We start from the raw sequence: 27343 nt of genomic DNA on the forward strand, positions 1-27343 counted from the left end.
TTCGCCCCCTCCCCCACCCTATGATCCACTTCCACTTCCATGGTTCCATCCGCTGCCAGATCCACTCCCAGATATCTAAAACACTTCACTTCCTCCAGTTTTTCTCCATTCAAACTCACCTCCCAATTGACTTGACCCTCAACCCTACTGTACCTAATAACCTTGCTCTTATTCACATTTACTCTTAACTTTCTTCTTTCACACACTTTACCAAACTCAGTCACCAGCTTCTGCAGTTTCTCACATGAATCAGCCACCAGCGCTGTATCATCAGCGAACAACAACTGACTCACTTCCCAAGCTCTCTCATCCCCAACAGACTTCATACTTGCCCCTCTTTCCAAAACTCTTGCATTCACCTCCCTAACAACCCCATCCATAAACAAATTAAACAACCATGGAGACATCACACACCCCTGCCGCAAACCTACATTCACTGAGAACCAATCACTTTCCTCTCTTCCTACACGTACACATATATATATATATGGAGAAAAACTGGAAGGAAGTGTTCTTGATATCTGGGAGTGGACTTAGCAGTAGATGGAACCATGGAAGTGGGTGGAAGTGAGTCACATGATGGGGGAGGGGGCGAAGGTTCTGGGAGCGTTGAACAATGTGTGGAAGGCAAAGTGATTCCAACAATGTTATATGGTTGTGAGGCATGGCCTATAGATAGGGTTGCGTGGAGGAGAGTGGATATGTTGGAAATGAAATGTTTGAAAACACTATGTGGTGTGAGGAGGTTTGATCAAGTAAGTAATGAAAGGGGTAAGAGGGATGTGTGGTGATAAAAAGAGTGTGGTTGAGATAGCAGAAGAGAGAGTGTTGAAATGGTTTGGACAGATGGAGAGAATGAGTGAGGAAAGGTTGCCAAAGAGGATATATGTGTCAGAGGTAGAGGGAACAAGGAGAAGCGGATGACCATATTGGAGGTGGAAGGATGGAGTGAAAAAGATTTTAAGCAATCGGGGCCTGAACATACAGGAGGGTGAGAGGTGTGCAAGGAATAGAGTGAATTGGAATGATGTGGTATACTGGGGTCGACGTGCTGTTAATGGACTGAACCAGGGCATGTGAAACACATGGGGTAAATCATGGAAAGGTCTGTGAGGCCTGAATGTGGATAGGGAGCTGTGGTTTCAAAGCATTACACATGGTAGCTAGAGATTGAGTATGAATATGGCCTTTTTTGTCTGTTTTCCTGGCACTACCACACTGAAGCAGGGGGTAGCAATGAAGTTTCTTGTGGGGCGGGCTGCACCAGGAATGGATGAAGGCAAGCATACATGTGTATATATGTATATTTCTCTGTATTTGTGTACATCCGTATGTATATGTTGATATGTATATGTATATATATATGTATGTATATGCTGATATGTACATGTATTTGTATGTATATGTGCATGTACGTGCCAGGAAAACAGACAAAAAATGCTACTTTCATTCATACTCAACCTCTAGCTGTCATGTGTAATGCACCAAAACCACAGCTCCCTATTCACATCCAGGCCCCAGAGACCTTTCCATGGTTTACCCCATACGTTTCACATGCCCTGATTCAGTCAACTGACAGCGCATCGACCCCAGTATACCACATTGTTCAAATTCACTCTATTCCTCACACACCTCTCATCCTCCAGTGTGTTCAGGCTCCGATCACTCTAAATCTTTTTTCACCCCATCCTTCCACCTCCAATTTGGTCTCCTGCTTCTCCTTGTTTCCTCCACCTCTGACACATATATCCTCTTTGTCAATCTTTCCTCATTCATTCTCTCCATATGTCCAAACCATTTCAACACACTCTCTTCTGCTCTCTCAACCACACTCTTTTTACTTCAACACATCTCTTACCCTTTCATTAATTACTTGATCAAACCACCTCACACCACATACTGTCCTCAAACATTTCATTTCCAGCACATCCACCCTCCTCTGTACAACCCTATCTATAGCCCATGCCTCGCAGCCATATAACATTGTTGGAACTACTATTTCTTCAAACATACCCATTTTTGCTTCGAGATAACGTTCTCTCCTTCCATACATTTTTCATCACTCCCAGAACCTTTGCCCCTTTACACCAATCCTTCCAAGAATCCTTAACTTATAAGCATGAAACCTAACTCATTTTTTCTTATCTATTGCTTTGTAAATCTTTTTTTTGGGCATCAATATGCATTGTGTCCTGAAATTATTAAAAGAATTGAGTTAATGAAAAGTTGGCTTTCCTTTATTGAAGAATTTAAGGTATCTAAGTTACTTACGAGTTAGAACATCTACATTTTTTCTTATGATGTGGGCAGGTTCTGTGAAGTTTACATTAATGTCCTACTTATTCGATCTATGCCTTTTTATTGATATTTACACAAGATGACCATTAAACCTTAATTGGCTTAAGGTAAGAAATATTGCAACAGCATCTCACTGAAAGGGAAAAAATCTAGAAAGCAAAGGAAACCAAATTGTTCAAACTTGATTCTCCTGCTGCATATGTGACCAATTGTAATGTATTGCATTACTATGGGATTTTCAAGATATTCATCATTATCAGTTAACAAGTACCTTATGACAGAGGTAATTATCTAACAATACTCACGAAAAATGAAATGATAAAAATATATGATCTTGGGTGGTAAGACTCACAATTTGACAATGCAAATGATGCATCTGGCTATCTCCATCTATCACTTAAGTTGAATCACTCATGCAGAATAGGTTTAACTTACATACTATAATCCTTCCATTTTTTTGTCTGGGATGATCTGGTAAACAAAATCTTGCAATACATAAATCCCTCTTCTTTTCTTTTCTTCTTTCCTTTTTTTGGTCTTGGATAGTCTTCTGCACAAAAACTTGGAAGATATGTTTTACAAACTTTACAAGAATCTTTAAGTTATAAGCAAGTAACCCAATCCAATTTTCCTTTTCCTTTATGTTACACTAACTGTAAATCCTGATTTTTCTTTTCAATGTGTATAAATATAAATCAAGTGTACTGAAAGTAATATTAAAAGAAATGATCTCAGGAATAGTTTGCATCCCTTTAACAAAAATTTTCAAGTAATCTGAGACAGCTTATGTAAGAGTACTGAATATTCATATATTTCTGATGCGGACAAGTGCTGTGAAGTTTACATTTATGTCCAACTTAATGAATCAATGCCATTTTATTGAAATTAACACAAGAAGCCAATAATAATGTGTTCAAAACACCTGAAGTGGTTTAAATGGTTATCTGGTTATAGTAGCTTACAGAAAGCATTAACTTTTTTTTTGAGATTTGATCACTGTTTCTTGCATTAGCATGGTAACACCAAGAAATGACAAAGAAAGGACACATCTGCTCACATCCATTCTGTCATGTGTAATGTACTGAAATCACAGCCTCCTATCCACAACTAGGCCAAACAGACTTTTCCATGGTTTACCCCATACACTTCTTAAGTACTGGTTCAGTCCATTGGCAGCACGTTAACCCCAGTATACCAAATCATTCCAATGCACTTTACCTTGTGCACGCCTTTCAACCTCCTGCATGTTCAGGCCCCAATCTCTCAAAATCTTTTCACTCCATCCCTCCATCTCCAATCTGGTCTCTGTTTTCCTTGTTCCCTCCACTTCTGATACATATATCCTCTTTGTCAACCTTTCCTCGCTCATTCTCTCCATATATCCAAACCATTTCAGTACATCCTCTTCAGTGCTCTCAACCACACTCTTTTTATTATTACACATCTCTCTTACCTTGTCATTACATACTCAATCAAACCACATACTATCCTCAAGTATTTCATTTCCAGCACATCCACCCTCCTCTGCAGCCTTTTCTGTAATGCATGCCATGCATCCACAAAATACTGGTGGGACTACTATACCTTCAAACACAAATATTTACCCTCCCAGATAATGTTCTTCCACACATTCTTCAGTGCTCCCCTTACCCACCCTACGATGCACTTCCACTTCCATGGTTCAACTTGATACCATGTCCACTCCCACATATCAAAACACTTCACCACTTCACTTCCTCCAATTGTTTTTCATTCAAACTCGCATCCCAATTAACCAATCCCTTAACTCAGCTATATCTAATAACCTTACTTTTATTCACATTTACTCTCAACTTCCTCCTTTCACACACTCTTCTAAACTATGCTACCAACTCCTGAAGTTTCTCACTTGAATTTGCCACCAGTGCTGTATCATCACCAAACAACAACAGAATCACTTCCCATGCCTCTCATCCTTCACAGACTGCATACTCAACCCTCTCTCCAAGACTGGTATTTACCTCCCTCACCACCCTTACCATTATCAAATCAAACAACCAAGGTGACATCACATGCCTCTGCCACAGAATAACCTTCACTTGGAACCATTCAAATCAAACAACCAAGGTGATATCACACACCGCTGCCACAGGCCAACCTTCACTTGCAACCATTCACTCTCCTCTCTTCATACTCATACACATGCTTTACGCCCTTCATAAAAACTTACTGCCTCTAGCAATAAGGAATGTCTATCAACCCTATTATTTTCCATCTCCAGACCCATAAATGCCACATACAAATCCATATGTTCTAGGTATTTCTCACTAACATTCTTTAAAGGAAACACCTGATAAACACAACCTCTACCACTTCTGAAACCACACTGCTCCTCCCAGTTTGATGCTCTGTGCATGCCTTCACCTCTAAATCCAACAATCTTACACCTCTGTAGTTTAAACTTTCACCTTCATCCCACTTGCTTTTACTCCATGGCACCACCATGATCCATACATACATTGAAAATCCTTCCATCATGTGTATTGAAATAAAAACTGTTAAAAGAAATGATCTCATGAATAGTTTACTTTCCTAAGGTAGACTGAGACAGATTACATAAAGTATAAATGTCCACATATTTTCATCTTACGTGAACAAGTGCTCTTGAGTTTACACTAACGTCCCACTTTTTCTTAATGGATCAATGCCTTTCTATTCTTATGAAATAAAACTTTGTTTAATCTTGATTCTCACCTAGTTTATAAGACTCAGTGTACTGTATGTTGAGTGTTCCTGGAAAACTGAATGGGAGGGTAGTGATTGAGAGGTTGAAGGCATGTGCAAAGCATCAGACTGGGAAGGAATAGTGTGGCTTTAGAAGTGGCAGAGGATATGTGGATCATGTGTCTGTACTGAAGAATGTGAGAGAAATATTTAGAAATATGGAAGGATTTGTATGTGACATTTATGGATGAGAGCATATGACAGGGGTGATAGGGATACCCAGTGGAGTGATAGGGATACCTTGTGGAAGGTCTTACAAATATGTGGTGTGGGAGGAAAGCTTTTAGAAACAGTAAGAGTTTTTATCAAGAGTGTAAGACAAGTGTATTAGTAAGAAGAGAGGTGAGTGAATGGTTCCAAGTGAAGGTTGATTTGCGGCAAAGGTGTGTGCTGTCACCATGGTTGTTTAATTTGTTTAAGGATGTGGTGGTGAGAGAGACACAGGCAAGTTTGCAATCTCTAGGGGATGAGAGGGCATGAGAAGTGAGTCAGTTGTTGTTTGCTGATGATAAGTGAGTCAGTTGTTGTTTGCTGATGATAAGCACTGTTGGCAGATTCGAGAAAGAGACTGCAGAAGTTGGTGATTTAGTTTGGAATGTTGTGAAAGGAGGAAGTTAAGAGTAAATGTGACTAAAAGCAAGGTTATTACATTCAGCAGCTGCAAACGAGGGATATGTTAGCAGGGGTGTAAGTCTAAAGGAAGAAAAATAAAAGGAAGTGAAGTGTTTTAATATCTGGGAGTGGACATAAAGTGAATGGAACCATGGCAGCAGAAGTGCGTCATTAGGTGGGTGAGGGGGTGAAGGTTCTGGGAGCACTGAAAAATGTGGAAAGAGAGATCATTACCTGGGAGGGCAAAAATGGGTATGTTTGATGGTATAAGAGTCCCAATTTTATTATACAGATGCAGGGCATGGGCTATAGAGAATATTAAGTATAGGATGGTAGGTGTGTTAGAAATTAAATGTTTGAGTACAACATGTGGTTTGACGTAGGATCGAGTTAGTAATGAAAAGGTTAGGGAGAGGTGTGGTAATAAAAAGTGTAGTTGAGAGAAATAAAGAGGGTGTGCTGAAATGGTATGAACATATAGAAGGAATGAGTGAGGAAAGGTTGACAAAGGAAATATATGTCAGAAGTGGAGGGAAAAAAGGAGAACAGGGAGATCAAATTGGAGATAGATACTATTATAATGACTTATTATACTTAATCACCGTCTCCCACGCCAGTGCAAGGAAACAAATGAAAGAATGGCCCAACCCACCCACATACGCAGTATATACATAAATGCCCACACATGCACATATACATACACAGACATATACATATATATATATGTACATATTCATACTTGCTGCCTTCATCCATTCCCGTTGCCACCCCACCACACATGAAATAGCACCCCCCCTTCCCGCACATGCATGCGAGGTAGCGCTAGGAAAAGACTACAAAGGCCACATTTTTTCACACTCAGTCTCTAGCTGTCATGTGTAATGCACCAAAACCACAGCTCCCTTTTCACATCTAGAACCCACGAAACTTTCCATGGTTTACCCCAGATGCTTCACATGCCTTGGTTAAATCCATTGACAGCACGTCCACCCTGGTGTACCACATTGTTCCAATTCACTCTATTCCTGGCACGGCTTTCATCCTCCTGCATGTTCAGGCCCCGATCACTCAAAATCCTTTTCACTCCATCTTTCCACCTCCAATTTGGTCTCCCGCTTCTCCTCATTCCCTCTACCTCTGACACATATATCCTCTCTGTCAATCTTTCCTCACTCATTCTCTCCATGTGACCAAACCATTTCAACACACCCTCTTCTGCTCTCTCAACCACTCTTTTTATTACCACACATCTCTCTTACCCTTTCATTACTTACTCGATCAAACCACCTCACACCACATATTGTCCTCAAACATTTCATTTCCAACACATCCACCCTTCTCCACACAACCCTATCCATAGCCCATGCCTTGCAACCACATAACATTGTTGGAACCACTATTCCTTCAAACATACCCATTTTTGCTCTCCAAGATAACGTTCTTGACTTCCACACATTCTTCAATGCTCCCAGAACCTTTGCCCCCTCCCCCACTATGTGATGCACTTCTGCTTCCATGGTTCCACCTACTGCTAAATCCACTCCTAGATATCCAAAACACTTCACTTCCTCCAGTTTTTCTCCATTCAAACTTATCTCCCAATTAACTTGTCCTTCAACCCTACTGAACCAAATAACCTTGCTTCTCACTTCACCACTACTTGTTATCACCTCAGCATTAGCCCCATTCACCGATGTTCCCATTTATTCTCTTGTCTTATGCACTTTAATTACCTCTTTCCAAAACATCTTTTTATTCCCCCTAGAATTTAATGATACTCTCTCACCCCAACTCTCATTTTGCCCTCTTTTTCACCTCTTGCACCTTTCTCTTGACCTCCTGCTGCTTTCTTTCATACATCTCCCTGTCATTTGCACTACTTCCCTACAAATATCGTCCAAATGCCTATCTCTTCTCTTTCACTAATAATCTTACTTATTCATCCCACCACTAACCACCCTTTCTAATCTGGAGCAAAAAAGAATTTGAGTGATCGGGGCCTATAAAAAACATGCAAGAGGGTGAAAGGCACCACAAGATAGTGTGAACTGGAATGATATGGTAAATAGGGGTCAATGTGCTGTCAATGGACTGAACCATGGCATGTGAAACGTTCAGGGTAAACCACGGAAACGTCTATGGGGCCTGGTTATGATTAGAGAGCTGTGGTTTCAGTGTATTATACAAGACAGCTAGAGAATGAATGTGAGCGGAGGAGGCCTTTCTCTGTCTGTTCCTGGCACCACCTTGTAATGCAGGAAACAGTATGAAAGAAAAAAAATCTACAAAAAGGAAATAAAAATCAACAGATTCATTACTGCCTTTCAATATACTTAAAAGTAAGAGCGTATTCTGAATCTAAAAAAGCTGCCCTTGTCACCGACACAAAAATGAGACATGTACTGTGCGTCAACTATTTATTGTATGTATGACACATTCAGGGCATGATATCTTTAATCAAGCTTGATACTGCTTTGTTCTAGAATATTAACTTTAACCAAAATATTCTTGTCTGTGTCACACCAGAACATTGTTAAATGAAGCACATTTGAGAAGTTACCTATACCAACAAAATACATTAAAAATCCTTACAACTTACCCTAAACATTATAGAAAAAAGACGTTCAAAATATTTCAAGATATTTTTAACAAAATAATATACTAATAATAAATACATCGTACTCTGTGGTAAGGAACATCATCCAATTTTTTGGCATTCTGAAGCCTGAACTCCCAGAGAAAGTAGTCAACCTTAACACTATTAAGACCTTCTGTTGGGAGCTTCCATGAGGCTAAAATCTTACGAGTCATGGCCACAATTAATTCAGCTGCATGGATAGAGCAGCCACGGATCTCCACCTAAGAACACAGCGAGTATAAGATAAACAATTACAGCCAAAGAAAGAACAAAAGAAGCATCGTGTCAACTGTTTAAACTAGAAATGCTTCATGTAATATCATTTTGTACCTTAAAAACTGACAGTTTCAGTTAAACATTCTCTATAAATCTATATTTTAATAAAGCATGTGAAAATCATTAACCCAAGTTGATTTCATCAACACATTCTATTTTTTTCTAAATTATTTCATCATACTACTGTCCTTCAAAGCTATGTCATAAGTGCAAATTTTCTGCAAATATTTTGACAAACAAACATGTTCACAACAAGTGGCAAAGATCGACAATCAGCTGAGGTAAGTAGAGAGAAATCATCAGCAAAAGAGTGTATTGGGTTTGAAGTGAGAGATAGGATCATTTATTAAAAGCAGAAAGAAAGCAAGCAAGCATTGAGGAACACAATTACTAACTAATAGGACAGGAAAGGGAAGTTCCTCCATCTAACATTTCCTGCATAGAGAAAGATTAGAGAGAAGCAGTAGCACCAATGGAAGGAAAATCTGAAAGCAAAGACTCATGGCACACCCTGCCAAAGCCTTTGGAGAAGTCAAGGCCTACGACAAGTTTTACTAAAATCCCAGAGAGGGATCACCAGTAGACCTAACGCTGCAAGAACTGATACTGGTGATCTGAAAGACAGAAATGGGATTCTTAATGTTTGTGAAAGCTCTAGTGTAAAAGTTTCAAACCTTTTGGAAACAGCAGAATGAAAGTAATTGGGCAATAGGTGGAGAGGTCTGAGGAATCTTTTCTCATATGGATGGGCTACACAAAGACATGCTTACATGTAGAAAAAAAAAAACGCTAGGTTTTTAAACACAGGCAAAATAGGCAAGCAATGACTGGTGCTAGCTCAAAGGCATACTCCATTAAACTTGAGGAGGTAATCATTGGTGCTTATGTACCTGGCAATGAAAATAGAGATCATGAGAGGCAAGTGATTTGTGAGCAGCTGAGTGGGTGTGTCAGCAGTTTTGATGTAAGAGACTGGGTTTTAGTGATGGGTGATTTAAATGCAAAGGTAAGTAATGCAAATCCAGGTATTAGTGATGGGTGATTAAAATTCAAAGGTAAGTAATGTGACCATTAAGGGTATAGGTGGGGCACATGAGGTATTCAGTGTTATGAATGGAAATGATAAACAGCTTGTGGATTGTTCTGTAAAAAGACTGTTGACTGGGAATACATTGTTTAAAAAGATGGATATACACAAGTATATGTATGAGACTAGGAGAGATGGTCAATGGGCATTACTGGGTTACATACTGATTGACAGGCATGTAAAAGAGAGATTTTTGGATGTAAATGTGCTGAGAGGGAAGCTGGTGGGATGTATGATCACTATATTATGGAGGCAAGGATGAAGATTCGTAGAGGCTTTCGAAAAAGAGAAAAATATGCCAGGGAGAAAAGACTGGTGAGAGTAAGAGAGCTTAGAAAGGAGACTTGTGTGAAGGAATACCAGCAAGACTGAGTGTAGAATGGCAAAAGGTGAGAGAAAATGAAGCACGGGCAGTGGGTGAGGAAAGGGAGGTATTTAAGGATGCTGTGCTGGCAGGAGCAAGAAATGCATGTGGCATGAGAAAGGTGGAAGGTGGGCAGATTAGAGAGAGTAGTGAGTGGTGGGATGAAAAAATACACTGACAAGCAAAAAAGAAAAGAGGCATTTGGGCAGTACTTACAGGGAAGGAGCGCAAGTGATTGGGAGATGTATAAGAGAAAGTGGCAAGAGGCAAAGAGGAAGTTACAGGGGTTGGAAAAGAAGACATGTGAGAGTTGGGGTAAGTAAGTATCACTAAATTTTAGGTAAAATAATAAAGATATTTTAAAGGAGGTAAATACTGTGAAAAAGACAAGAGAACAAATGGAAACATCGTTGAAGGGGGCAAAAAGGGAAGTGATAACAGGGTAGTGCTGAAGTGAGGAGATGAAGCGAGTATTTTGAAGGTTTGTTAACTGTTTGATGATAGAAAGGCAGATGTATGGTGTTTTGGTCTAGGTGGTGTGCCCAGTGAGAGAGTCATGGAGAGTGGTTTGATTATGAGAGAAGAGGTGGGGAAAGCCTTGCATACAATGAAATGATGCAAGGTGGCTGAAGAGAATTGTATTGCTGCTGAATTTATCAAGAAAGTGGGTGACTGTGTTACTGATTGGTTGGTAAGGGCAATTAAATGTATGTATGGATCACAGTTAGGTGCTTGAGGACTATCAGAATGCATGTATAGTGCCATTGTATAAAGGCAAGGGAGATGAAAGTGAGTGTGCAAACTAAAGACGTACAGGTTTGATGAGTATACCTGGTAAACTGTAAGGGAGGCTATTGATTTGGAGGGTGAAGACACATACAGAACATCAGATGGGGAGGAGCGGTATGATTTCAGAAGTTGTAGAGAATGTGTGGATCAGGTGTTTGTTTTAAAAAATTTCTGTGAGAAATACTGAAAAAAAGCAGAAGAAATTGAATGTGGCATTTATGGATCTGGAGAAAGCATATCACTGGGTTGACATAAATGCTTTGTGGAAGGTCTAAAGAATATATGGTGTGGGAGGAAAGCAGCTAGGAGCAGTGAGAAGTTTACATCAGGGATGTAAGAATTGTGGACAAGTAAGAAGAGAGTGAATGGTTCCCAGTGAAGATTGGAAGATTGGTTTGTAGCTGTCATGTGTGATGTCAGTATAGTTGTTTGTTTATGGATGGGGTGGTGAGGGAGGAAAATGTGAGAGTCAAGCTTGGAGAGAAGGGACAAGTATGCAGTCTGTAGGGGATGAGAGGGACTAGGATTTGAGTCATTTGTTATTCGCTGATGATACAGCACTGGTGGCAGATTCCTGTGAGACACTGCAGAAGTTCCTGACTGAGTTTGAAAGTGTATGAAATGAGAAAGTTGAAAGTGAATGTGAATAAGAGCAAGGTTATTAGATTCAGCAGTATTGAGAGACAAGTTAGTTGGGGTGTAAGGTTACATGGAGAAAAATTGGAGGAAGTTAAGTCAACATGACTGAGTGGAACCATGGTAGTGGAAGTGAGTCATAGGGAGGAGGTGACAAAGGTTCATGGAGCTCTGAAGAATGAGGAAAGAGAAAATATTATATGGATGGGCAAAAATGGGTCTGTTTAAAGGAATAGTAGTCCCAACATATGGATGAAGGCATGGGTTATAGATAGAGGTGTGCATAGGAGGGTGGATGTCTTGGAATTGAAATGTCTGAGGACAAGATGTGGTGTTAGGTGGTTTGATCAAGTAAGTAATAAGGATAACATAATAAGGATAACAGAGATGTGTGGCATTAAAAAAAGTGTAGTTGAGAGAGCAGAATAGGGTAGGTTGAAATGGTTTAGACATATGGAGAGATTGAGAGAGGAAAGGCTAACATAAAAAGGATATATATGTCAGAAGTGGAGGGAACAAGGAGAAGCAGAGGACCAAATTAGATGTGGAAGGACGGAATGGGAAAGATTTTGAGATAGGGGCCTGATCACGCAAGAGGGAGGAAGGTGCGCATGGGACAGAGTGCCGTCAATGGACTGAACCATGGCACAAGCTGTCACGTGTAATGCACCAAAACTACAACTCCCTAATCACATCAAGGCCCCACAGACCTTTCAATGGTTTACCCGACATTTCACATCCCTGATTCACTCCACTGATGACATGTTGACCTCAGCATACCAAATCATTCCAATTCACTCTATTCCGTGCACACCTCTCACCCTCCTACACGTTCAAGTACCAATCACTCAAATATATTGTGCAAAAGCTTTCTGAAGTGTGTTTCCCATTAAAACAAAGATTGAAAGTATTTTCACCTACCGCTTTCCCCCTGAAGTGGAAGAAGTGGATTAGTTAAGTTAAAGAACATTATCAAATAATAAACAAGACTATAGAAAACTAGGTCACTTACCTCTTCTCGATCTCCAGACTGAAAAACCTTTTCACTTCTCAGCTTCTCCATTAAGGTGTCAGAGTATTCTAAGACTCCAAAATATGCCATGGCTTGAGGAACTCTGTAGTCAGCAAACATGGTGAGAGTGTCTACATCTGTAAATGCCCCTAAACCCTCTCCTTGATAAAGCAACCACAAATCAGCAACCAAAATTTGCACTCTTTTAAACAGAGCAACTATCTGTCCATCATAAATGGCAGTATCCTGGAAGCATGGGAATTCACTTGTTATAAGTTTAATCAATTTCACTGCACTACCATCTGCCTTTCCCAAGACATTCCAAAATGATCCATCATATTTTTCAATTAATGTATTTCCCACCTCTCCCAGCACCTGAACACGCTCACTTAACATTGGCATGGGTGATGTGGTGTCAGAACGGAATATGTGTTTGATGTCATCAACAGTAAGTCTGCTGTAAAACTTGGGATCATATATCATCTTACCCTCGTCAATAGCCCGGTTGACAGCAGCAACCATAGCAAGGTAACCTGTCCTTTCCTGTTTAAAGACAAAGATAAGATTCAAAAGCATAAAGAAAAATAAATGAAATTTGTCCACACACACACAAATATTCATGCAAGCATACATGTGTGGTCTGTAGGATCTGTGGTCTCTGAGGTGCTGGAAAATTTAATCAGAAAGCAAATGGAAGACTTTCTAAAGGTGAAATTACCCAAGTGAGAGAGACAACGGTTTTAGGGAGAGGTTACCTTTTTTACTTGCTGCTTAACAATGTTTAGTGTATTTCAAATTGCTGCTAATGACAACTCCAAGGTCCTTTTCTTCATTTACTTTAGATAGAGAGTTTCCGAATAATTTGTAGTCATAACATATATTCTTGCATCCAAACTGCATAACTTTACACCTGTCTACATTAAACTTCACTTGCCATCTGTCTCACCACTCTGCTAGTAAGTTAAAATCTCTTTGAATCATTTCGCAGTACTGCCTGTTTACAGCTCTACCTCTTATTTAGTATCATCAGCAAATCTGAAGATCTTAGATATGAGAACGAGTTCTAGGTCATTACTGTATATTATAAAAAGAATTGGGCCTAGGACTGACCCTGTAGGTCGTGACCACTTGTAGTTGGAAGAATTCTCAGCAAACCTTATAAGAGGAAAATATAACAGCTCATCTCCTTAACTACTCTCTCACTTATTGTGGGATACTGGCAAGAGGCTAGGGATAACTCCCAAGTCCTTCTCACACACAGAATCCTGAAACTTGTTTCATGCTAGATAATAATCATACTGCGGCCTTCTTTCACTGTGTTACATTCTTAATATGTGTGTGTGTGTGTGTGTGTGTGTGTGTGTGTGTGTGTGTGTGTGTGTGTGTGTGTCTAATTACCTATTTGTAACACACTTGAAGGTCCCTATCTCTAAAACATTCTCTGCTATCACACAACTTAAATTTATGTATGCCGTTTGCATTAACCAAGCCTAGAGTCATTTTATTTCATTCATCCACCTCTCTTATGCCATAAAAGTAATTCTTTACACATCTATTCTAACAAGTTTCTTGCTTAATATCATGTTAAGTCTTCTGGCTACTCTATTTCTACTTTCATCAAAGGACTATTCACTGTTTGTGTCATCAATCCAGTTTAAAATCTTAAAGGTTAAGATTAGGTCACTCCTTACTCTTCTCTCTTCCATGCTGGCAAATCTAAAGCCTCTAGCCTTTCCCTATGAACCATCTCTCTAAATTTTGATACTATATTTGTTGCCCTCCTTTGTGGGTGTGGGTGGGTGTGTGTGTGTGTGTGTGTGTGTGTGTGTGTGTGTGTGTGTGTGTGTGTGTGTGTGTGTGTGTTTAGTGACTTGGATATGGAACAAGATTCATCATGTGGTATAAGTTGTCTATGCCATGCATGGCAAATATGTCGTCATTCTCTCTCCCTCTCTTAGCATTCAGAGTTTAATGTAAACATTATCACAGTAATCACAGACAAACATTGATGTGTTAAAAAAATAATTTCATTGACAAAATAAATTACAAATTAAAACAGTAAACATTTACAGTGAGTGAGTGACACTAGTAGCTGCCCAGTTCACATTAGGTTTGGATCCAGAGGGGCCACACTTGGTTTGCTAAAGTGCTATTTAACTAGGATAATAATTTGTGGTTTGCTATGAAATTCAAGGGATACTTTGAGGTGGCAAGTTAAGATCTATTCCAAATATTCCACACACACACACACACACACACACACACACACACACACACACACACACACACACACACTATCACTGTTCTTTTACAAAATACACAAACGAGGGCAGCATCAGCAATGATTAAATCAACTATTCTAATTCTACATTACTGTGTCAACTATTATCATATTACATTTCAATGGCAATGTCTGCTTTCAAATAATGAGTTATCCAAAAACATTTTATCTCAAATATGTTCATAATCATGATTAACTTTCAAGTTGTTAACTAACACCATAAAAACTCACCTTCCCTTCATACACAATAGAGTACTTGGGTACTCCATTTGGCATCCAGAAGTTAAAATTTAGGGAGTCAATAAGAAACATCCAGTCAGCAAGCTGTGCCTCTGTCAGACCCTTATGCACAGGAAGCATTTCCATCTGTATGCCATGACAAAAACATAATAATAATGAATTATTATACATATTTCAAAATTATATGGGAGGGTATTGATTGAGAGGGTGAAGGCATGTACAGAGCATCAGATTGGGGAAGAGCAGTGTGGTTTCAGAAGTGGTAGAGGATGTGTGGATCAGGTGTTTGCTTTGAAGAATGTATGTGAGAAATACTTAGAAGAGCAAATGGATTTGTATGTAGCATTTATGGATCTGGAGAAGGCATATGATAGAGTTGATAGAGATGCTCTGTGGAAGGTATTAAGAATATATGGAGTGGGAGGCAAGTTGTTAGAAGCAGTGAAAAGTTTTTATCGAGGATGTAAGGCATGTGTACGTGTAGGAAGAGAGGAAAGTGATTGGTTCTCAGTGAATGTGGGTTTGCAGCAGGGGTGTGTGATGTCTCCATGGTTGTTTAATTTGTTCATGGATGGGGTTGTTAGGGAGGTAAATGCAAGAGTTTTGGAAAGAGGGGCAAGTATGAAGTCTGTTGGGGATGAGAGAGCTTGGGAAGTGAGTCAGTTGTTGTTCGCTGATGATACAGCGCTGGTGGCTGATTCATGTGAGAAACTGCAGAAGCTGGTGACTGAGTTTGGTAAAGTGTGTGAAAGAAGAAAGTTAAGAGTAAATGTGAATAAGAGCAAGGTTAGTAGGTACAGTAGGGTTGAGGGTCACGTTAATTGGGAGGTAAGTTTGAATGGAGAAAAACTGGAGGAAGTAAAGTGTTTTAGATATCTGGGAGAGGATCTGGCAGTGGATGGAACCATGGAAGCGGAAATGGATCATAGGGTGGGGGAGGGGGCGAAAATCCTGGGAGCCTTGAAGAATGTGTGGAAGTTGAGAACATTATCTCGGAAAGCAAAAATGGGTATGTTTGAAGGAATAGTGGTTCCAACAATGTTGTATGGTTGCGCGGCGTGGGCTATGGATAGGGTTGTGCGCAGGAGGATGGATGTGCTGGAAATGAGATGTTTGAGGACAATGTGTGGTGTGAGGTGGTTTGATCAAGTAAGTAACGTAAGGGTAAGAGAGATGTGTGGAAATAAAAAGAGCGTGGTTGAGAGAGCAGAAGAGGGTGTTTTGAAATGGTTTGGGCACATCGAGAGAATGAGTGAGGAAAGATTGACCAAGAGGATATATGTGTCGGAGGTGGAGGGAACGAGGAGAAGTGGGAGACCAAATTGGAGGTGGAAAGATGGAGTGAAAAAGATTTTGTGTGATTGGGGCCTGAACATGCAGGAGGGTGAAAGGAGGGCAAGGAATAGAGTGAATTGGATCGATGTGGTATATCGGGGTTGACGTGCTGTCAGTGGATTGAATCAGGGCATGTGAAGCGTCTGGGGTAAACCATGGAAAGCTGTGTAGGTATGTATATTTGCGTGTGTGGACGTATGTATATACAAGTGTTTGGGGGTGGGTTGGGCCATTTCTTTCGTCTGTTTCCTTGCGCAACCTCGCAAACGCGGGAGACAGCGACAAAGCAAAAAAAAAAGAAAAAAAAAAAATTTCAAAATCTGACCACACTCTCATAAATGTATCTATTTTAACAACTCCTTTAAACATAACCACAGGCACCTCAACAAAGCTAACCGATTTAACCTACGAAAATTCTTTCCTGACTTTTCCTGGATAAATTACTATCTTCTTTGTAGTGATGTTTCTCTCTCCACCAAACACATGGCAGAGGATATTGTTGTAAGAATGAGAGTACTTATCCCTTATTCCACTAAAATGACCTCTTCTTCCAAATGCTGTTATCCAACCTAACACTTGATCTTCTTTTCATTAGATGATAGTTTAGCTAGTAACTTCACAGAAGCTTTTACAAAGTCAAGGGAAGTGCATTCTTTAATCATACCTTAATCAAGAGCTTCACTTCATGTGTCTATCATCTTTAGAATTTAAAATAACAGATCTTAAGAGTTAGAATCCCACATTATGGAGAACAATTTGCCTTCATGTACCTGATAATGTGTTTCACAAAGTCTACAAACCACTGGTCAAACTCACTATTCATGGTTAGAAGCTTTTACAAAGTCAAGGGAAGTGCATTCTTTAATCATACCTTAATCAAGAGCTTCACTTCATGTGTCTATCATCTTTAGAATTTAAATTAACAGATCTTAAGAGTTAGAATCCCACATTATGGAGAACAATTTGCCTTCATGTTCCTGATAATGTGTTTCACAAAGTCTGCAAACCACTGGTCAAACTCACTATTCATGGTTATATGCTTAACATTTGTCAACTTTCATATACGCTGTGCATATAATTGCTTTTCCAATCTTCTCGGAAATCTCCATTCCTTATTAATTTCTCACTCAACACTACTAATGTACCAGCTATAAAATCTGGTCTTTCAGAAGCCATAGGTATATCGCATCCAGGCCGGAGACCTGCAGATACATTCTTTTTTAATTCTTTAACCCTCCTGGTGTTTCAGTGAAGTTCAGGCTGGCTTCTTAAATGTATTAGTATTCCACTAAAAATTGAAATTACTAACCAGACCTTTTCTATCACTCCTTCAATATTAGGAGATATATTTTCTATACTGGGCACTAAAATTTCTTGAAGCCCATACTGGATAGAGAAAAACAATGATTTACATAAAAAATGCAGATAATATGCAAAAAGATTTTCTCACATAAATGCTATTACCTTAGAATGTGAAGCTGTTTATCCAAGGGTCAGAAATTCTGAAGTGAAAGAACTAGATACCCTTATTTGTCATTTGTTTTTGCTTCATCTGTGAAAGTCATAAGATTATATTTCTGATGATATACAACAATAAAGATTGTTCAGTAAACAAGCAGTTTTTCTGAAGTACAATGGCTAAAATAATTTTGTCATAAAAAAGATTAATTTGAATACCAATATTTTTTTTTTTTTTTTTGCTTTGTCGGTCTCCCGTGTTTGCGAGGTAGCGCAAGGAAACAGACGAAAGAAATGGCCCAACCCACCCCCATACACATGTATATACATACACGTCCACACACGCAAATATACATACCTACACAGCTTTCCATGGTTTACCCCAGACGCTTCACATGCCCTGATTCAATCCACTGACAGCACGTCAACCCCGGTATACCACATCGATCCAATTCACTCTATTCCTTGCCCTCCTTTCACCCTCCTGCATGTTCAGGCCCCGATCACACAAAATCTTTTTCACTCCATCTTTCCACCTCCAATTTGGTCTCCCACTTCTCCTCGTTCCCTCCACCTCCGACACATATATCCTCTTGGTCAATCTTTCCTTACTCATTCTCTCCATGTGCCCAAACCATTTCAAAACACCCTCTTCTGCTCTCTCAACCACGCTATTTCTATTTCCACACATCTCTCTTACCCTTACGTTACTTACTCGATCAAACCACCTCACACCACACATTGTCCCCAAACATCTCATTTCCAGCACATCCACCCTCCTGCGCACAACTCTATCCATAGCCCACGCCTCGCAACCATACAAAATTGTTGGAACCACTATTCCTTCAAACATACCCATTTTTGCTTTCCGAGATAATGTTCTCAACTTCCACACATTCTTCAAGGCTCCCAGGATTTTCGCCCCCTCCCCCACCCTATGATCCACTTCCGCTTCCATGGTTCCATCCACTGCCAGATCCACTCCCAGATATCTAAAACACTTTACTTCCTCCAGTTTTTCTCCATTCAAACTTACCTCCCAATTGACTTGACCCTCAACCCTACTGTACCTAATAACCTTGCTCTTATTCACATTTACTCTTAACTTTCTTCTTTCACACACTTTACCAAACTCAGTCACCAGCTTCTGCAGTTTCTCACATGAATCAGCCACCAGCGCTGTATCATCAGCGAACAACAACTGACTCACTTCCCAAGCTCTCTCATCCATAACAGACTTCATACTTGCCCCTCTTTCCAAAACTCTTGAATTCACCTCCCTAACAACCCCAACCATAAACAAATTAAACAACCATGGAGACATCACACACCCCTGTCGCAAACCTACATTCACTGAGAACCAATCACTTTCCTCTCTTCCTACACGTACACATGCCTTACAACCTCGATAAAAATTTTTCACTGCTTCTAACAACTTGCCTCCCACACCATATATTCTTAATACCTTCCACAGAGCATCTCTATCAACTCTATCATATGCCTTCTCCAGATCCATAAATGCTACATACAAATCCATTTGCTTTTCTAAGTATTTCTCACATACATTCTTCAAAGCAAACACCTGATCCACACATCCTCTACCACTTCTGAAACCACACTGCTCTTCCCCAATCTGATGCTCTGTACATGCCTTCACCCTCTCAATCAATACCCTCCCATATAATTTACCAGGAATACTCAACAAACTTATACCTCTGAAATTTGAGCACTCACTCTTATCCCCTTTGCCTTTGTACAATGGCACTATGCACGCATTCCGCCAATCCTCAGGCACCTCACCATGAGTCATACATACATTAAATAACCTTACCAACCAGTCAATAATACAGTCACCCCCTTTTTTAATAAATTCCACTGCAATACCCTCCAAACCTGCTGCCTTGCCGGCTTTCATCTTCCGCAAAGCTTTTACTACCTCTTCTCTGTTTACCAAATCATTTTCCCTAACCCTCTCACTTTGCACACCACCTCGACCAAAACACCCTATATCTGCCACTCTATCATCAAACACATTCAACAAACCTTCAAAATACTCACTCCATCTCTTTCTCACATCACCACTACTTGTTATCACCTCCCCGTTTGCGCCCTTCATTGAAGTTCCCATTTGCTCCCTTGTCTTACGCACTTTATTTACCTCTTTCCACAACATATACATTATATAATATCACTATCGATATGATGAGTGAATGATGTTCCACAAAAATGAAAATCACTGAAAAATACACACTGTAATTATGCCGTGGTCTCTATTTTTTGAACTTCTTCAGTGTAGATTATGATGATAACAATACAAAACGCACTATTAAGTACACAATGAATTATATACATCAAAATCTGATGAAAAATTTGGCTTATCTCCAAAATGTAAAATACATTAGCCATTGCTACATACAAAGTTTTTATATGTCAAATATAGTAAAAATTTGGAAGGTTGAAACCATGTATATTCTCAATCTTCAGTCATAAGTGTACAGGAATTGGCATAGCTGAGCTGGCTGAAGGAAGTGGGTCAGACTCTTCCACTTCCTCATCACCCAATTGCACTTCTGAGGAACCATGAAGCATAATCATCAACGTCCTCAAACATACTCCAGCTCTCAAATGCTGCCAAATGGCTTCACTATCGGCATCAGTTGCAGCCCTCTTTCCTTTGCCACTCATAATTGCTATGGCAAAATTGACAATTTTGGAAATCATACACACAAAAAACAGGTAATTCTATTACCTCTGGCCTATATCAGCACAAAATGGAATATAAAGCGTAAGTTACATAGTAGTTTCTTGACAGTTAAGAAACAATTCAGTAATACCCCTCTACAAACAAAATAATCAAAACACAAAAGTTAATGGCTACTCACTCACTGTGTAAACAGTTAGTAGATTAAGTCTAAACATTTCATGCTGTGTCACTTACTTTAAGGTAGCACTCAAAACTTATGGCTTATGTATACCTATAAGAGAATATAAAACATACTTATGAATATCACAGGATAATATACCATCTATAACTTGCCTAAAACAATAAAAAAAATCAAGCTTAGACATCACACATATGAATGATGAACAGGAAAACAAACTATGAAAAATGATGAATTCTGACATCATTCATTTTCCACCTCATCATTAAAACCTATATAATATTAGTAAATCAAATGATACATATTACAAAACTAAATACCTACAAAAGAAATAACACAGAACAATAATATGTCTATAAAATCAACCTAAAAACACAGAACTAATTACCACATAAGCAGACTGCTGAGCATAGGTAAACATATCCACTAACTGCAGCGCTGATTACAGATGGCAACAGGCATGACAACGAGGGAATGTTTTCAAGGATGAGGGTATTCCTACTTGTTATAACAGAAAGAAGAGTTTATGTAGAGCTTGAAAAAGACTCAACACACTTTCAAAGTAGTGGAGAGAACATGTGTGCCACTGTATATAAGGTATTATTATTATATTATACTTTGTCGCTGTCTCCCGCGTTTGCGAGGTAGCGCAAGGAAACAGACGAAAGAAATGGCCCAACCCCCCCCCCATACACATGTATATACATACGTCCACACACGCAAATATACATACCTACACAGCTTTCCATGGTTTACCCCAGACGCTTCACATGCCTTGATTCAATCCACTGCCAGCACGCCAACCCCGGTATACCACATCGCTCCAATTCACTCTATTCCTTGCCCTCCTTTCACCCTCCTGCATGTTCAGGCCCCGATCACACAAAATCTTTTTCACTCCATCTTTCCACCTCCAATTTGGTCTCCCTCTTCTCCTCGTTCCCTCCACCTCCGACACATATATCCTCTTGGTCAATCTTTCCTCACTCATTCTCTCCATGTGCCCAAACCATTTCAAAACACCCTCTTCTGCTCTCTCAACCACGCTCTTTTTATTTCCACACATCTCTCTTACCCTTACATTACTCACTCAATCAAACCACCTCACACCACACATTGTCCTCAAACATCTCATTTCCAGCACATCCATCCTCCTGCGCACAACTCTATCCATAGCCCACGTCTCGCAACCATACAATATTGTTGGAACCACTATTCCTTCAAACATACCCATTTTTGCTTTCCGAGATAATGTTCTCGACTTCCACACATTCTTCAAGGCCCCCAGAATTTTCGCCCCCTCCCCCACCCTATGATCCACTTCCGCTTCCATGGTTCCATCCGCTGCCAGATCCACTCCCAGATATCTAAAACACTTCACTTCCTCCAGTTTTTCTCCATTCAAACTCACCTCCCAATTGACTTGACCCTCAACCCTACTGTACCTAATAACCTTGCTCTTATTCACATTTACTCTTAACTTTCTTCTTCCACACACTTTACCAAACTCAGTCACCAGCTTCTGCAGTTTCTCACATGAATCAGCCACCAGCGCTGTATCATCAGCGAACAACAACTGACTCACTTCCCAAGCTCTCTCATCCCCAACAGACTTCATACTTGCCCCTCTTTCCAAAACTCTTGCATTTACCTCCCTAACAACCCCATCCATAAACAAATTAAACAACCATGGAGACATCACACACCCCTGCCGCAAACCTACATTCACTGAGAACCAATCACTTTCCTCTCTTCCTACACGTACACATGCCTTACATCCTCGATAAAAACTTTTCACTGCTTCTAACAACTTGCCTCCCACACCATATATTCTTAATCCCTTCCACAGAGCATCTCTATCAACTCTATCATATGCCTTCTCCAGATCCATAAATGCTACATACAAATCCATTTGCTTTTCTAGGTATTTCTCACATACGTTCTTCAAAGCAAACACCTGATCCACACATCCTCTACCACTTCTGAAACCACACTGCTCTTCCCCAATCTGTTGCTCTGTACATGCCTTCACCCTCTCAATCAATACCCTCCCATATAATTTACCAGGAATACTCAGCAAACTTATACCTCTGTAATTTGAGCACTCACTCTTATCCCCTTTGCCTTTGTACAATGGCACTATGCACGCATTCTGCCAATCCTCAGGCACCTCACCATGAGTCATACATACATTAAATAACCTTACCAACCAGTCAACAATACAGTCACCCCCTTTTTTAATAAATTCCACTGCAATACCATCCAAACCTGCTGCCTTGCCGGCTTTCATCTTCCGCAAAGCTTTCACTACCTCTTCTCTGTTTACCAAATCATTTTCCCTAACCCTCTCACTTTGCACACCACCTCGACCAAAACACCCTATATCTGCCACTCTATCATCAAACACATTCAACAAACCTTCAAAATACTCACTCCATCTCCTCACATCACCACTACTTGTTATCACCTCCCCATTTGCGCCCTTCACTGAAGTTCCCATTTGCTCCCTTGTCTTACGCACTTTATTTACCTCCTTCCAGAACATCTTTTTATTCTCCCTAAAATTTAATGATACTCTCTCACCCCAACTCTCATTTGCCCTTTTTTTCACCTCTTGCACCTTTCTCTTGACCTCCTGTCTCTTTCTTTTATACATCTCCCACTCAGTTGCATTTTTTCCCTGCAAAAATCGTCCAAATGCCTCTCTCTTCTCTTTCACTAATTCTCTTACTTCTTCATCCCACCACTCACTACCCTTTCTAATCAACCCACCTCTTAAATAAGGATGAAGTGGTGGAGTAATAACCTAAAGAAGCGCTTGTTGTCCATGAAAGTAGCACAAAAAAACTCAAAAAGACCAAAATCTATCATGATAAGAGTAAATCACATGAATTTACTTAAACTGAGAGACTCAGACATCAAAGCAAATGTCAGTACAAAGCACTTTTGCTGAAAATAGCAAAAGAAACTGAAGAGTTTTATAGTTATGTTAGGAGTCACTACTCAACCTATTTTGGCAATTAATTGTGGAAAACAGTGAAGATTAAAGACAAGGAAGACTTGAAAAAGATTTTTGAAATAATTTTTTGCACATATTTACAATTCAAGATGTCCCAAATCAAGTTCCACTGCCAAGAGAGGATTCATTTTGTGACATATTGACACAAAAAATGAAGATAGGCTATCAGTGCTACATGAAATATACGTAAATAAAACAGTATGCCCAGATAAGTTTTATTCTAGGACACTGAATGAGGCAAAAAAAGAGACAGTTAAACCTTTGGCTGCTCTTTGCAAAAAGTCAATCTCTACAGGAAATGTTCCAGAGGAATAGAAATTTGCCAATGTAACAATGATAATCAAAAAAGGAAACGATTCACAGCCCGGAAATTATCACCCAGTTAGCTTAACATCTGTTGTTAGTAAACTAATGGAAACCAACATTCAGGATGATATTGCAATCCATTTAAAACACCACCATTTGATAAACAATTCTCAAAATGATTTGCAATGAAATCACTCATGTCTGATAAATCCACTTAATTTCTTTTATGAATTAAACAATATGTATGATGAAAGCAAAGCAATTGATGTCATCTATTTAGATTTCAAAAAGTATTTGATAAAGTTCCATATCAAAGGTCAACAACAAAAGTTATGTGACATGGTATAGATGGGGTAAGGAACACAGATGACTGGCTGTAAACATAGGGTAATCATCTGAATGGTTAGACATAACAAAAGTTGCGCAACAGGGATTGGTTTTGGAACCAGTTTTCTTTCTTATATATCAGTGATACTGATAATGAGCTGCAATTTAAGATAGCACAATTTATAGACAATACTAAATTGGGATATAAATCTACAACAGACATCAGTAGCTTCAAAGTCACACAGACAAACCAATGGACTGGAATCACAGGCAGCAAATGAATTCTAATAAGTGCACAGTTTTACATATTCATAGTAAAAATCAAAAGGCAAGCTATAATATAGATTCTGTTGAGCTACAAACAGTATATGAGGAAAAGGACTTGGGAGTAATAACCTCTGGTGACCTAACATGAGGTAAACAGTGCAGTAAAAAGGCAAACAAAATTCTTGACTTATTGGTAATGCTTTCAAATTCAAATCTGTGAAAATTATCCTCACTCTTCACAACATACTGGAGCGTCCCCATCTTAAATACTGTGTCCAATCAGGTCATCCTACTTAATAAAAGACGTAGCCTGAATAAAGAGTATGAGTGAGCTACCAAGATGACTCTCGGTATGAGAAACAAATCCTATCACAGCCAACAAAATGAATAAAAATTCACTTTCTTTAGAAAAGAAACTATCCAGAGGTAATCTAATACAAGTATTCAAAATCTTTAAAGGCTTAAATAATCACAATTTCACTAGTTATTAAAGGATGGAACATCTTATTTCACTCAAAGCAATGGACAGAAACTCGTAGATAACATTTTACTCTGAATGAGGTGAAGAGCTTTTTTTCTCTAAAATTGTTAACATATGGAATGATTTACCAATCAGAGTAGATGAAACCAGCACCATGAATATGTTTAAGCAGACTTGATAAAAACTTGATTCAAATTCAGACTGACATTATTTGCACCTCCTTAGTTATGCAAACATTTTGCAGATACTTCCTCTTTGAAAAGTATGTACATCTTTCCACCCCCACCAAACAAATCTATGAGATGCTGTTCTCTTTCTCTATCACAAATACCCTCGTTAGAAGAACCCAATGGTCTGTCAGTTGGCATTCACTTGTATTCATTTGCACATCTTCCTGAATCAAATGGCAAACGGATATGTATGTCAAACCAAACATAAGTCTTTAATGAATATGAATCTTAAAGTGAGTATGTCTACTTTGAGCACCAAAATGGTTAAGTAATAATCGGTTGGTTAAGTAATAATCAGATTTTCTCTTGGTCTTTGGAAAAAGCTTCCATCAGATATTACATCTTGTTAGTAATGTATTTTGACAATACAATATCAATTGTGTAGCATAAGTGTGAGCCTCATAATTTCTAAGTTTATGATTTGTGTTCTACTTCTATAGAATCATTATTGCCCCTTAAAAGAGCGATAAAAGAGTGTGGATGTTCCATTTTCACTCATACGCTTTTGTTATCAACTAATCAACTGGTGGTAGGATTACAAGGGAGGAAGAAAATGTGAGGTTACATAAAATTCATGAAAATTATCAATAATAAACACATTAAGAAAGCTTGCCTATTTTAATGCTTGTCATGATATATGAATTCTAATATCATATCAGACTCTGACCCTACATGAGAATGATTCTCTTATGCAGTAATTCAATCCCTATATCTTACTTCACAAAATTGTAATACATGGAGGCAACCTGTGGAATACATCAATAATATAAGTTATTTATCATATCTAGATCCTACAGGCAAATTTTCTTGTATTACAGCTTCAATCAGTTTGCAAATCAATATAGAAACTGAATAAAGCTCTATAAAATCAAGTGACCGGACAATCTTTTGTGAATGTCTGAGGATGATTACAAAATATTCCAGGAATACACATGTGTCCCTCCATTTCTAGAGGAAGGATTTTGATGAAAGTGGTACCCATGGATTTATCAGAATCTCAGCTATTGATAAAGAATGCTTATACCCCACAATTTCTCTGCCAACTTTTAGATAAAATTGTTGGAGCAGGATCAGTTACACCTAATATCCCATATTACATCAAAAAGGGAGAGGAGTAAGAAATCTAATGATATCACCATCAAATTCTATCAACATGAATACAATCATCAATGGATAATTTTGTTTAATCAACAGAACTTATAAAAACATTACATGGATGCCAAAATTATTGTAAAATCATACTAACATCAAATCTGTCTGCTACAGATAATCACATGGCCACTGCTGTTTCTCGACATCAAGTGCCACTGACTTTGTAATCATGAGTTTAAGTGGTACATTTCTATTAGAATAATACACGTTGACCATCTGAGATGTTAAGGGAGATATCCACACATTGTCTATCTTTTTACGAATGTATTATGTACCTTTTTCATAAATGAACCCAACTATTTTCATGATATACTACAACTGCCCTACTACAAGTTCAGTTGTACTTTGGGAGGTCTTGCCTTTGCTACAGCACCTTCGTTTTTCTGTTGATGTATCAAAGTTAGTGTGTTCTAGTCTACTATGCATAGTTACTTTGTTCACATAAAGTAGTTAGTCTCTCTACATGTCTTCTCTCTCTTATCTAAAATTAATGAATCAGTTCTTTTACTGCTCCTAAATTTTCATATTTGCAATAACTATCCTTCTGTAGGGTAAGTCGAGGAAATCATTGTGACGCAGAGTTAATAATTACTCTTACACAGTCCATCTGCTCAAGTGAAGAACGTTATCAGTAAAGCAGCGGTCACGTCGGCCACTGTGAACCAACCTGCATAAACCCTTCCATGTCGAGTTTGCCGTCCCTGACACTCTCAGCCAGAGTGCTCGCCACTTTCCTCAGACCCTCATCAACAATCTTCACGTCCTTTGATCTCGAAGCGATGAATTCACCAGCTTCCCTTGGCCACAACATATTTCCACTAATCTATTGGACGTAAACTTCACTAGAACGGACGTTCCACTCTACGAGACCTTGTTTACATTATGCTGTA

At 39.1% G+C, this 27343-nt stretch overlaps 1 protein-coding gene across 1 annotated transcript; it reads right to left on the reverse strand.

Moving 5' to 3' along the window:
* Positions 1-769: 769 nt before the first annotated feature.
* On the reverse strand, positions 770-27343 carry LOC139746147 (queuosine 5'-phosphate N-glycosylase/hydrolase-like). Its single transcript, XM_071657012.1, has 4 exons — positions 27121-27343; positions 14988-15122; positions 12476-13018; positions 770-8532 (listed from the first exon to the last, which is right to left on the reverse strand). Exons 1-4 carry the CDS (start codon positions 27262-27264, stop codon positions 8335-8337), a joined length of 1020 nt encoding a protein of 339 aa, XP_071513113.1. The 5' UTR covers positions 27265-27343; the 3' UTR covers positions 770-8334.

Source organism: Panulirus ornatus, chromosome 64 (assembly GCF_036320965.1).
Source record: "Panulirus ornatus isolate Po-2019 chromosome 64, ASM3632096v1, whole genome shotgun sequence".
Classification (NCBI taxonomy): Eukaryota; Metazoa; Arthropoda; class Malacostraca; order Decapoda; family Palinuridae; genus Panulirus; species Panulirus ornatus.